Below are 14,560 nucleotides of genomic sequence, written 5' to 3' on the forward strand. Positions count from 1 at the left end.
GCGTCCACCGCTTTTGATTCCAACTCAGCAAATGACTATCGAGGGCCCTTATCTCCTGCAGGAAGAACAACTTCAGTGTTGCCAAATGAACAGAATTATAACCATTGTCTCATTCCTCCCTTGTCTCAAACCTCCCTAGTTTACTATATTTTTATGTTTATATATTTCTTTGTTTGTAATGTTTCTATATGTACTTATAACAGCACTTGGACCCCCCCCCAAACACACATCCTGGCTACGCTACTGACTAAAGCTTTCTATATCACAGCGTTAGTAAGTCTTTCTCTGCTCTCCCGTAAAGTTGTGATACGATCTACTACAGAATAAAGAACCAATTATCAATTTAACCAAGTTGTTGTATTACTACACATCTGCTTCCGCCTCTGTTAATTTCGATTTCGTTGGTCGATTTCGTTGAAGCGACATATTTGAATTTTTATACCCCTTTATTCGTTTACTGAACTAAACAGTAACTATTCTGAAATATACTACTGTGCATGCCTCCTAGATAAATATTTCTGATGCCAATAGTTTCCGTTTTGTCCAAGGAATGTTCTTTTTCTTATTCCCAGCATGACTCTTTTATTACTATATATGAAGAGCATGTAGGTCTAAATTAGGGATGGTTCCTACTCTTGGTCTCGTCTCGATAATTCGAGACGAAACCGAGACCGAGACGGACTTTTGTATACCGAGACGAGACCAAGATCGAGACGGACCTCTATGAATCGAGACAAGACCGAGACGAGACCTTTGTCAGTCTCGAAAGTCTCGGTCTCGTCTCGAATTATGACAGCTATTTTGCCTTTACTCAAAATTTGTTTTGCTGCTTTGTGAGATAATATGTGAACGGTTGTCTAATGTACAGTGGCGTTTTTAGGGGGTAGGTGTCGGGCTGAAGCCCCTCCCGAAATGGATTTGTGATCACTTTTTCGCATTGCACGTACAACACAAATGTTTCTTACCCGTTCCTCATGCTTCTCCCGAAACAAAATCCACTGCTGTTGTATATAATCATATATATATATATATATATATATATATATATATATATATATATATATATATATATATATATATATATATATATATATATATATATAATACTGAAAATTTGTACCATGTTGTGTGAAATATTGAAGGGAAAATTATTCTAGATACTCTGCAATACCACTAGATAAACAAGCAGTGTTCGTAACGCAAAATAAAGTTGTATTTTCTCAAATTGCACTATGTAAGGCATTACCTACTGCTAATTTAGATATTAAATAAAACCACAAAACCACATACATTATTCATTGTAACAAAGGGCAATACAGTATCACCAACATCAAAATTTTGGAGATCTCTAATAACTCAAATGGCATAGACGGTGCAATGTGCATCATTTGTATCTTAGCGTCAAATACTATGATCATGATATAATGTATTTCGAATGAATGAAGGATCAAAGTTACAACGAATGAAAAAAATTTACTTTTTCTAAAGACTTGACTTCGAAAACGTGCTGACATATCACGTCTCATCATGTAGATGCTTCCAAAAGACTTAAGTAATCATAATGTCATTTACAACAATTGTTATTTCAAACCGTTTCAGAGATACCAAACACATGGATAGTGATTGTTGTACTGCTTAAAATAACGTATTTGTGTTAAATTTATATAGTGATTGTTGCTTTAGTTTGTTTCTATACACTGAAAAAACAAGTGGGGTTGCACGTACAATAAAAATATAGTTGAAAATTGGATTGTAATAAGAACAAGAATAAAGTTGTGCAAATCATTGTTTTTTTTTGTTGTTGTTGTTGTAACTACTATAGTGAATTTTGCATTGTAACCATAATCACAACGAGATAGTTGTGAAAAACATAAAATATAGTTAATTATTTTATGGCTACACAAACAATAAGTATTGCTCTTGTAACATTAAAGTGCTTACAATACTTAGTACTGTGAAATGAATCATATATTTATAGTCATGCGTACGATATGCGCATAGTCGTAGAAACGATTGGGCGCTTGCGTGAAATTTCAAAACAATCCGTGGTCATGTCGTGGAAAAGTGTTCTTACAAGAATGGGATTCGATACTTTAATTACTAGATTTGAAGGTGTGTATGAATGTACCCTATGTTTATTTATGTAAAGAATATAGTATTATTTCTAGGATAATGCGATAGGATTTCTCTGTAATTGTGATTGAGCTTGCTAAAACTGCTCAGCAATAGGCCTATTAAGTGGTTCTCTATTAGTTGATTACAGAAAGTGTTTGCATGCTACTGCAAATGTTTTCGGATCTCTTTGCAACATTTACGTAACAAGTAAGAGTATCATAACAAATAGAAACTGATACGTGCATTGCTGTCAGGAATATTCGATTGAAGTTGAATGGGATATAGTATACATGAAGCTGCATCAGTTCCCGAAGGAGCAGGACGCTCTTACTTTTAGGGATTATTCATTGAGTATGTACGAACTTACAAAGGGTGTAACAAAGCGACTTTTATTTACTTATCGACTCATACGAAAATAAAAAAGAACGTACCTGTACTTTATATCTGATTGTGTACTGCTCTTGTACTTTATCTATGACTATGTGTGTGGGGGGAGGGGGAATTTTACGCATATCGCATATCTTGTGCACATGGATACTTCTTACTATTGCACTACGTAGAAAATTTATGGTATTTCATGTAGAAGTGGTAGTAGAACACAGAAGAAACGCAGATCAGGGGGTTCTCATGTATACTATTACCGTATTACCGCTAGGGAGCCCCGCAGACATGGTGTTAACTAAATTTATTACAACTCAATGGAGAAGGGGCCAGTGTTCTAGGATCTTGTCGATTGAAGTAATAAATTCGGTAATACTATTTCGGGCTCACTCGGGCAGACGGTTCTACCAAATAGAACATTTATAGGTAGTTATACGACGTGAAACTTTTTTGTGAATGAATAAAAGTGTGAATATACGTAATTGCTGTCAGTGCATAGTATATTGAAATACATTTTGAATGGTAGTGAAAGTATAGTATATGTAAGTGTGCTCTGCCGCTATCCTCGTTTATAAGTATACCCTCCGCGCCTGCTCCATACGAACACACCCCCTCGCGATCGACTCGCCCGCCCTGCTGCGCTCCTTCGCTGACTCGGTTAGATAGCATTCCTACTTCTTAGTGGCCACCTAGTACAAATTGGTTCGAGCTTCATAGACTATGCCATACGTCCACACTGTTTATTTTGAGCCCTTCTCAAGTAATGGAGCTCCTCATTTACTGCCTGTTCTCTTAAAAGAAATATAAAGCTATAACGTAAGCTGAAAATGTAAGAAATGTATCATAATTTCATAGAACCGTCTGCCTGAGTAATGCTACTATTTCTTCCTGTAGAAGATTATAACAGTACGTTCCGAATTTGGTAGTCTTTTTCTAGCAAAATTTTGAAAATTGGGTAAATGTTACAATACACGCTCCAGATACGCATCGATAAGTACGGCCGCTTTATAAGGGTATATTAGAGTAGGGTAGGGAAGATTAGAGTAAGATGAAGATAAGTAGGGTAGGAACGGGTTAGCTTAAGGTTAGGTAAGTTTTGATTTATTTTCATAAAATTAATAGAGTAATTTCTCGTTTCTGAGTATGCCTGCTGGAGCGGGCGTTGAAAAGTTAACCCTGAAAATTTACCGGGAAGCAATGATTAATTTGCTTGTTTGTGTGCTTGATAATATGTAAGGAGAGCCGGCATTTATTCCGAAGTTGGTCGTCCACTGGGACGATCTAACCCGCATTCCCTCGCTAACGCTCGCTCGGCAATACTAAGTGAATTAATTAGGCAGTCGTCCGCCTAGGTTTTGGCTAAAAGCCTAACAATTAATTGCACTCGAGCAGACGGTCCTACCAAATTTTGATCTATTTCTTACATTTTCATGTCAGATTAGGGCATTCTATTTACTTTAGCAGAGCATGCACTAAATGAGGAGCTCCATTACTATTTGCAGGTTCACTTCAGCAGTGCTCAGTATAAATACAGTGAGGAAGTATGGCATAAAAACTACAGTGCGTAAAACACAAAAGCATGAATTGTATCTAAGCGAGTCAGGGCAGGGGGGTCGAGAGGTAGCGAGGTGGTTCATCCGAGTAAGCAGGCGTGTCAGCGACAGGAGGTATACACATAAGCTGGGACAGTGGAAGAATAACAGGGACAAAGGGGCCGCGGTGGCTCAGTGGTAGAGCGTTCACCTCTGGTGCGTGGGGTCCTTATTTCAATCACAGCCCGTGTCAAGTGGGCCGTGTATAGGATAAACCCTTATGTGCGGGTTTTCTCTAGGTTATCCCGTTTCCTCCCACTTTCTTCATTCCACCATTTAATTCATCATAATCGCTACTTTCTTTAGCCTCGGTGCATAATCGTGGAACATTAACTAAATATTTCGTTTAAAAAAAATGTGGCAAACAATAACGTCGGTCTAGTATACCGTTAGAACAGCATTCAATATTGTGCTACTTGTTTAAAGGAAACATTATTTCTGATGCGTAGAACGTGTAATAAAGTTTGTTGATTTTCTTTGAGTTTTCTCCTATCTACTTCAAAAGCAGTAGCTCGAAATGTAGCTCACGCTAGTGAGCTAAAAGTGTAGAACAGGGATAGCATTACTGATATTAACGTAACTTCTAATACATTAATATATCGTTTTCGTTACGAAACAATACATTACAAAGCTTTTTTTTTGTTAGGTAAGGACAAGTTAGCATTAGGTTGTCCAATAATTTCATGTGACGACACTGCTGCAAGAACCGCTTCCATCCAAGTGTGCACCAATCCAATTGTTATGCACATACATTCCTTCCCATACATTTCCTAAAACGCAATAGTGATACCTTAATAATAAAATGTATATTTTGTATTTTAAAAAGGAGTGTTTTATGCGGTTGTTGGATTGGTTTGTTGCGGTTTAACGTCACACGATTATACCTTGGCGGCCACAGCAGACGTGGTCCTACTGATAATAGTAGAATGCAAACAACTTTTTCCGTTCAACTGCATATCATCGGGAATCGAATTGAGGATCACGTGCCCAAAATCGAATTCAGGAAGCGTGCTAACTACTAGACCAAGCGACCAAGTCCTGCGGTTGTTAGAATGAAATATATCAAAATAAAAAACGGCATAACCCGAGTTTCAGAAACATAATCCATTCATTTAATTGTTAAAGAAATTGTCGGTTTTACATAGTGGTCTCCATGGACACTGGATGAAGTGAATCACATGCGAATGTTGGTGAGGAATAAATACCATACTTTAGCACTAGACTGGGTTCTGCCTGTTAAGATGAACGATTGTATTATTTAATACTGTTTACAAAGAACGAGAATGGGAGAAAATTTGTCACTTTCTGTAACGAATATCTGTTAGATTAGCCGATATACAGGAAGCTCTATTTGTCTTCTTACGCCCTTGCAACTTTGAAATTAATAGACAGAAACAGCTGATTTTGCACTCTTGAAATATCGGCAGAGGGGTATTCTTTGACATATATCTAATACCACCAGTGTAACAGTCATTATTAACATTTAAATGGTTATTACAAACGGCATTATGATCTTTATATCTTTTGGAAAAAAAAATCTACTTAATTAGATGTGATACCTACCTCAAAACTTTTTCGAAATAAAGCCCTTTGAAAAAAATCCAAATTTTGAATTCATTGTTACTTTGTGTTTATTAGTAATACTTTATATCCTGACCGGAGTATTCTACACTAAGGCACTTTCTATGTGCATTGCCCTATCCGCCTGACTTGCGTTGTTGCTGTTGTAGAGACCTCCAAAATTGGTTCGTATGTGGATTTTGTGAAAGTGTAGCATCCTTAGTTTGAAATTTGTAACAACCTGACGTTGTGTTACTTGAAAAATCTTAAGATTATGTGTGGTTTGCAACACTGTTATTCTGGTGGTACTAGCTAGTATGCCAAACGATATTCCCCTGCCAATGTTTGAATGGTGAAAAAGTTCAGCGGTTTTTGTCTATTAGTTTAAAAGTTACAAGGGCCTAAGAAGAGAAATGGAGCACCCTGAATATCACAATATAAGTGAAGTTCAATACAGATTTTTTGATGGATGGTATTTTAGTTCGCTTATGTGAACAATGTTCCCTTTTCCTTTCTTATCAGAGGAAGAAATAGATGATGAATCATTTGCATATTTAACTGATGACATTGTCAAGGAGATTATACCAAAAATTGGCCCTAGAGTGAAATTTTTTAAAAAATACCAAGAATATAAGGAACAGCAGGACAGAGAGTTCTGTCCAACGTTCTCATCACCTACATCGTCTGTAGCAAGTTGTAACATTAATTCACCTGAGGTAAGATACAGTTTTTTAGGATCTCCAGTCCCTTCTCACTTTGCTTTTTGAGTGATAGCGTCCGCAATTGTGATCGAAATCATGCTTTGTTTATTTTAAATGTATTTTAATCGTAAGAACTAAAAAAAAACTAGTAAGTGAACGGTTTTAAAAAAAACTTTCGCAAGATTGACTTTATCTAAGCTATAAAGCCATTATTTTTCCCGTTCATTCATGCAATGTCATACAACGGTAGGTGGTCCAATAGTTCCTTAAATACATGGAATTTCACATCGAAGGCTCGATGGCATACGCCACCAATATCTTCTTTACTTTTGTGTGTAATAGTTTTTTTCTTCTTTTTTTTTAAATAGAGAGATTAATAACACATATTGAACGCTTACAACATGACTGTAAACTTCTCTCACGATCTTATACTTTTTACTTTTAGGTTGTAATGAGTGAAATTATAAACTTTGAGCCGGATACTTTAATAGACAACTTAACAGCCAGTAGTAGTAGCAGCTCAACCAGTAAAAACACTAACATTTCTAACGTTGTGGCAGAATCATGTAAGAATTATTTTCTACTTTTTTCAGCATTATTGTAGAAGTGAAGGTTTTTTTTTTTAATGTTGAATATGATTTCATTAGGATGTAAAATGAAATGAAACGAAATATTTAGTTTTATGGCCCACACATGCCGGTTAGGCTGAAGGAGACGATGATGATGAGAAATGAATGAAATGGTGGAATGAAAATGGAGGAAACTCATGAGCACGGTGTTTGTCCACCACAAAGTCCATACAGCGCAAGCTGGGATCGAACCAGGGCACCCCAAGCATCGGAGGTGAACACTCTACCACTGAGCCACCGCGCCCCCACGTTAGGATGTAATAAGTTGGTTACTTGAGTACTCAAACTGAACGTTTATCTTCCGATGTAGTTTGTAAGGCGTTCAAAAGAATTAAACAAGTAGCTTATGTTCACGCCTCCAAAGTTTGAATATTTGTAAGTCCGTTAAAAAGTACAAGTTGGTAACATAGCTTTCAGAGGAAAAAGTAACCAAACACTGCTTACACTTCGATGTTTGAAATATTCAATCCCTATTTGGTACTCAATGTTACATTATTTTCAGATCGAAAATGGTGCTTGAACAAAACAGAAAACTTGTGGCTGTGCTTTTAAGACAGAGTTGTAGTTTAAAAACAGTTTCTCTTCGAACATGAAAATTTGAAAATAATAATGGATAATAGAGGCTTCTGCGAAGTTTAATATTTAGTGAAACTAATTTCTTCAGTTGTCTTCCCTTTTATTATTTTTTAATGATTTTGAACTTGATTCGAATCCCAGATCTCCGACTGGGTGATTTTCTTTTCTATTTCCAACGGGTTTTTACAGTTCTACTATAGTGTGATCAAGAATTTGTAACCTAGAAGAAAATATTTCGTTTCGAAACACACAACGACCTTTTTCTTGAGTAGGGCCAACTCTAAGGTTATGAGTGTTTGTCTTCTTATATGTCTATATTATTCAAGTCTCAGCTGCTAAAATGTTAATTATTAAAGTATATTACATAAGTGAAATAAGTATTGTATGCATATACTTTCACTAGGAACTCTTTGCAGGTGATTATGATGTTGTAGTAGTACAAGGGATATCACAAGAAACATGTGATGAAGTACGCAGTAAGAAAGTGAAAACGAACTTCGTAGAGGACTTCGTAAGTATGATTTTTCGAATGTATTACTTTATTTGAAAATACGGTTAACGAAAAATGTATGATACGTTTTGTCACTTCTGTGTGCCTACTTCTCGCACATGTACCAGATGTACATGTGTAAGCGAATAATGACACCGTGTTTAATTTTTCTAAATTCCGATCGCAGTCTTCGAAACGTTTTTAGATGTGTAGGTTGTAAAGTTTGATATATTATTGCTATAAATGATTACTTTTCACTTGTGTTTTATTTTTCTGCATCTTTAGGATTAGCATAATATTTTCAGATTGACAGACTGTCATAGAGCATGCTCCTGTTTCAGAAAAACATCATACTTGATATGTTCGACTTCAAAACATTCGGAGAACTAACATGTGTGTCCGACACATTATTGTTTTTGTTCGATTTCGTGTACATATTCCATAACATGAGCACTTTGAGTGTTTTAATGTTTCTTATATAAGATAGATGTAATTTTTTGGGGGATTTCACTCTGCCCATCTCTTTATCCTACAGGGAATTGTACAATCCGCGGCAAAAAACCTGCAACATGAGCATATAAGTTTATTGTGAAATGCCGAAGTCTTTTGCTCCAAAATAAGTGTCCACGGGAGGAGGTCGAGGTTTATCCTGGCGTGATTCGTTCCACTTAGACATTATGTTCATTCCCTGTGCTGTTAGGCGTAGTTTCACAATAAACTTACATCCTCATGTTGCAGGTTTTTTGCCGCGGATTGTACAATGTTATATGCGAACTGTATTCCTTACCAGGTGTAATGCTGTTTTGGTAAACACTACATTTATTTCTTACAGAACTTGTCCTGCATATTGAACTCTTACCTAGAAGGAAGAGAAGTATTGAATATATACAAGACAAAAGGATGTTTAAATCAAAGAACACGACAGTTACTCACTGATGTTATAATTCGCCACGTTGGTCCGAATACAAGGTATATTCATTTCTCTTGCCTCTTTCGGTATATATATAACTTCCAGTTGTGTACCTCTGACAATTTTCAGGTCCTGAGCTCCTTCGTGGTTAAACGGTTAACGTACGCGCCTTTGGCGTGGCACACCCGGGTTCAATTTCCGGCTGGAACTCGTGTGGTTCGGATTCTACGTTAATCAGTAGGTCCCGTCTCATATACCCTCGTTGCTGAAAGAGACGTTAAACTCAAAATCAACTCAACTGAATTTTCAGGTCCTGTACTGTGAAAGCACTCTCTTGAATACAAAACTCTTAATGAAATATGTTTCAATTATTTACCTTTGTAATTAATCAACTGAAGTTCTTTTCATTTACAGGCATACAATTTACTGGTGTAACACATGTAAACGTTCATAAACTTGTGTACATAAAAGTAGTTGTTTAAAGGTTCATTTGTTAGAATTACTGTTGCTGTACTCACACTGTACTTACGATTATCCATCCTGTGTTTGTAGAGAAAGCACTTGAAATCCAAGATGATATGTAAGTTATAGGTTTTAGGCTCCTTCTTTCCCCGGGACTAATTTGATTCTTTTAAAGGAGTGACAGTAAGGCGTCATTCCGTATCAAATAAACACAATATAAAGATTTTTTTCTCTTATTACGACAAGTACATATTTGTTCCGGGAAGAGTTCTGCTTATTATAAATTTTAAATTTTACTGTTGATATTGTATTCGGTATCATTATTGTCCCTTATCAAAGGGCACACCATAAAACACAAGTAAAAGTTTACACTGTGCAGCCACTGTGTGATGATAATGTTATTTCGTTATAATTGTTATAAAAGGAGTCTCATTTAATCGAATATTTGGTTACTGCTCTTGTATTTTTCAATTCTTCTTTGTTTGGGGGCATGAAGTGTAATTTTATTAATATTCATTTATAATTTCTTACTTCACGGGATTACGAGTGAAACTTTCACCAGAATAAGTGAAGCTATTGTTGACCTTTTTCCAACAGAAAATAAGGTTTGTAAAAAAAAAAAAAAAAAAAAAAAAAAAAAAAAAAGCAATCATACATGCAAGGCATAAGTCAGTTGTTTGTACTGTTACAAATGCGTATTTTCAATCAGTAAGCTCCTTCCTCTCTCTCCGCCAATTCTTCTGTATATATTGCAGCATTGAAAACTGCCTGATCTCAGAGATAAAACAATTCTTCTTCCAATATAGTACAAATCGATAAACAAATTCACGCTTTCTACTGTAATTTCTCATATTACAATAGTGGTACAGTAATACTGAAAGATTAAATGTGAAAGAGGCATATATTCATCAAGCAGGGCAATGCCAGGCATTATCTTTTATGTTTGTGTATTCCTTGACGGGCTCCGCGCAGTATAAGAATTAATGATGTAACCTTCGTTGCAGGCGGTACTGGCTTTCATTTTCAGTGGGAATGTTTAATGCGTTATGCTTTTAAATAGTTTTTTTGGGGGGAGGGGGGAAGTAAGTCATAGTCATAGAAGGCAAGTAAGAGATTTTTATCGTAACATATATGGCCATGATGTGACTTCTTTCCGCGGTCATTTGTCTCAGCTGTGACGCACTCAGGAAATAGCTCACAGAAAATGCCAGAAAAGTAAGAGAAAAGCGTGTGTCAAATTTGTTTCATTTCACATGTCCTTCCTTCACTTTTCTTACTTTATTTGCTTGTGTTTTTAACTGAATTCTTTTTCTTTAGAGTATCAGCTGTTCGAATTTCAGATAAAACTAATTTCTTTTATTTCGTTGAATGATGGTAGGAATAGTTATCATATATTTAATAATAATATGTATATGTGGTTTCTGTCATCACAGAAAGATGTATTTCTGCATGTTTCTGGTAAATGCTTATATGTTAACTACATGTATCATTCAGTATTTAAAAAAAAATGACTGAAATGAAGTTCCTATTTTCATTTGTGTTTTACAGCATACATATTACATTCCCTACTCTTTGGCCCAAGGGAGGAAAATTTTAGCAAAGGGGAAACTATGTAATAAATATAACAACAGGAAAAGATCACTCCGTGAAAGCGGTATTCTGAGTCGAAAAAGGCGAAGCAGTCAAGGAAATTGTAGCAATCAATTAAGTTCAGACGATATTCCAATAGTTCAAGGTAAGTTAGTATTCACTTTAAATGTTTCTATTATTCTCACTGTTTCTCAGGATTTTAATTGTTGCTTGTCGAATACATTTCTTGTTTATATCATATATAAAGGAGCATTTTTTAAATTGTAATTTTTATATAACTTTATTTTAGCCGTCCCGGATGTTGCACTTAACCGACTTTAATTCTTTTTATCGAATAGTACTTTTTTGTTCATAACATCCATCTCTCACAATCTTCTGGTGCTTGCCCGACAATTCTTGAGAAGCAGTTTGGGTGTGCTTCATATTTTCTGAGTACTCATCGATTGCCTCTCTAAAACGTGTTTAAAATGTACTAGACGATTGTGAAACGTGGATATTTGCATAGCGCATATCCTACTTTGTAAGTGATGTCTTGACCCGACTACAATAGTTCCTATAACAGTGGAGCTAAGGACCTTGATATTTCATTCTTCCTCTATTCGGCAGCCCATGACTCCGAAATTATGGATTTTTGACCACAGACCCATATGGACTTTTTTCTTATTTTGATGTGAGGAATTACCTGTTTCAGTATGTCAGTCTAGTTCATTAACACCCTATATCTATCTATCTGTCTATATATATATATATATATATATATATATATATATATATATGTAATATGGTGTTAATAGTGTATGTATAGTTTAGTGTGTGTGTGTGTGATATCACATTATTACCAATACTAATTATCGTATTCCAAAGAGTGCATTTCAACATTTGGTGCTACTTTTGCAATATGCATTTTATAGGTTTAACTGAAGAAAACAACAATGAATACTTATTGTGGCTTCGAAACAACTTAGAACCCTGGGAGAAAGTTTTGGAATATTGGAAAAGAACATCTCCGCAGCGCCAGAGAGAATTCGTGAACAGTGATACATCCATTGCTGAATACTTCAATCAGTATCCGATTCTAAAGCAACCACTTGGATACATGCTTGTAAGTTGTAATTTACATTTCCATTCCTATGTAATTTGTATTTCACATTACTTATATTTCGTGTCTTTTATATATAATGTTCGTTTTGTGAGGGAATGCAATGAATTGTATACTCAGTAAATAAAATTCGTAGGATAGCAGGTAACTGATTCGCGGGCGGACACTACTGTGTTCCACGCCCACTGCAGTGCTCCGCGATGGCTGCAGTTTTGTGTGAGACGTTGGAAGTGACTGTGAGAGTGATTCATCTGAAATGCGACGTCGTCGTGAGTTGATGACATTTTGGACGGAGTCCAGTGCTGAGTGCCCGACGTATGAAGCATCGGATTTCGGAAGTGGTACAGGAATTTGATTTCCCACGTGCAGCCGTGTCTAGAGTGCACCAAGAATTAATGGATGAAGGCGTCACTGGCTACAACGGGCCACATACCGGGTGACGTTACAATGTTTCAGCAGGACAATGTGCTCCCACATCGCTACCAATATCGTTCTCGAATGATTCGAAGAACATGCAAGTTCAATGACTCAACTGGCCACCCGGAACCCTGATATGAACCTCATCAAGCATATCTGTCATGCCGTTGAACTCAGGCTCTGTGCATTGGATCCGTGACCCACGAATAGGCAAATCTGTACATGGTGTCAACTGTCTCTGGAAGTACATCAGGGACTTGCAGACCAAGTTCCACACTGTATAGCGGCGCTCCGCAGGTCCAGAGGGGGCCGACCAGATATTAAGTGGTTATCTCATGAGTATTGCTAGGTCAATGTATAGTAGAAGTACAGTTACAAACTGTCAGAAGGGCGAGGACGTTAGAATCATTTGCGAACTATTAACGAATGAAATGTTGCCACCATTACAAAAGGGTGGGCACTTGCCATTCTTAGTAAGAATTATAAGATTGACCTGCTCCCTCCTTTGAATGTCACCAAGTATGTGCTAAGGTGGACGGTGGGTTGAGGGAGACTGTGGTGAGGGGAAATGAATGAAATAGTGTAATAAAAACTATAAAAGGAAACAAGGGGTACAGCGCATGATGTTTGTCCTACACAGAGCCCACTTGGTGTCAGCTAGGATCGAACTGGGAATCCAACGCAGTAGAAGTGAACGCTCTACCACTGATCCATCGCGGCCCATTCCAGGAAAAAGTTGATTTTGTTTCTGAGCAAACTATTGTTTTCCTGCTTCGTTAAAAACAAGTGATTATACTCAGTATGGAATCATAGTAAACAAAATTCTGGTTTTGTTCTCCCAAGTAACAAAAGGACCAACTCACTCTCTTGCTATTGTTGCAAGCAGTCTTGGAGATTTGTGGCAACTGTGGCCAATAAGCCTGTGGTCACAAAAACCTGCAAAACGAAATATGAATGAACAATATATTACCATCATGTCGACATTTGCCTCGTTTAGTAGACCTGGAAAGAAATTATGTAGTACCTGCCTGGTGTCTATAAATTAGGTGTGTGGTGTCTATAAAAACACCATACCATTTGTCGGATAATGAAACCCATGATTTTGATCATTCGTATTATACAAGATCCTTCGATTCAGTTAAAGACAAATATGATCCTGTAATAATCAATGGTAATAGCATTTACTCTTTATACGCATTTATCCGTTCTAGGATGAAGGTCAATAATGTACTTTTTTTTTAGTTGGATGCTGATTTCTGTCATACCCTGACAAAGAGATACTATTCTATTCGAGATGGGCAGAAGAAAGTCCAAAATTAGAAAGAATTTTTAAGAGTACCACATACACAGCTCCCTCCAGAAGCAGTGGAACTAGTGCAAGCTTTGGAATTTGAAAATATAAATGCAGGTAACTTATTTTTTTTCATCCATAGTTGAAAAAACACGTTGATGAAAATAAAATTATATTAACCAGATCATATTGAATATGAATTGAAGCGTCATGCTAACTAAATGTAAATTATTGGAGTGCTCGTTTCGTATATTCACAGATTAAACCAATTACGTTTTCTCTTCATCCTGTCTGGTTTCCTAAGTTACAGTATATTAAGATGCAGTTAACTACAATTCTATAACACATTCTGAATTATATATACTATACAAAGTGACGCAAAAAAGTATTTTAGCATCTAAAGTATATCTCTATTGTAGTGTCCGACGTGGAAATGGAGAATGTAATTGATCATCACATCAAGGCGGAAACAGGCTGGTACTATGCACGTGATCAACCGCCCCGTTGCCATTGACACCATTTCCACATTTGACATAGAGTGGTAATATATTGGGGTGTTAAGAGCCTTTTTGACTCAGGTTGTATATTCGACATCGTTAATTATTTATCTGATCCTGAGATTCAACATTAACGTAATAATTTATATTTTATTTCTTATCTGCACCTGTTATCTACATTCCACAAAACACAGATAATTACCGAAAAAAAGACGTTATTTCTTAATATCTCACCGCAAGTAATGAAGAG

At 36.4% G+C, this 14,560-nt stretch overlaps 1 protein-coding gene across 2 annotated transcripts; it reads left to right on the plus strand.

Moving 5' to 3' along the window:
- Positions 1 to 1,963: 1,963 nt before the first annotated feature.
- Positions 1,964 to 12,038, plus strand: LOC145675854 (uncharacterized). 2 transcript variants are annotated; one of them, XM_081746619.1, is made up of 7 exons: positions 1,964 to 2,112; positions 6,171 to 6,364; positions 6,795 to 6,915; positions 7,971 to 8,065; positions 8,877 to 9,013; positions 10,965 to 11,151; positions 11,918 to 12,038. In XM_081746619.1, the coding sequence occupies exons 1-6, from the start codon at positions 1,992 to 1,994 to the stop codon at positions 11,011 to 11,013; spliced, it is 717 nt and encodes a 238-aa protein (XP_081602745.1). In that variant the 5' UTR covers positions 1,964 to 1,991; the 3' UTR covers positions 11,014 to 11,151; positions 11,918 to 12,038. The 2 variants fall into 2 exon arrangements, with proteins under 2 accessions (XP_081602745.1, XP_081602746.1); XM_081746620.1 differs by lacking the exon at positions 1,964 to 2,112 and adding an exon at positions 2,255 to 2,466.
- Positions 12,039 to 14,560: the final 2,522 nt, after the last annotated feature.

This window comes from Thermobia domestica, chromosome 18 (genome assembly GCF_964235325.1).
Source record: "Thermobia domestica chromosome 18, izTheDome1.hap1.1, whole genome shotgun sequence".
Lineage (NCBI taxonomy): Eukaryota > Metazoa > Arthropoda > Insecta > Zygentoma > Lepismatidae > Thermobia > Thermobia domestica.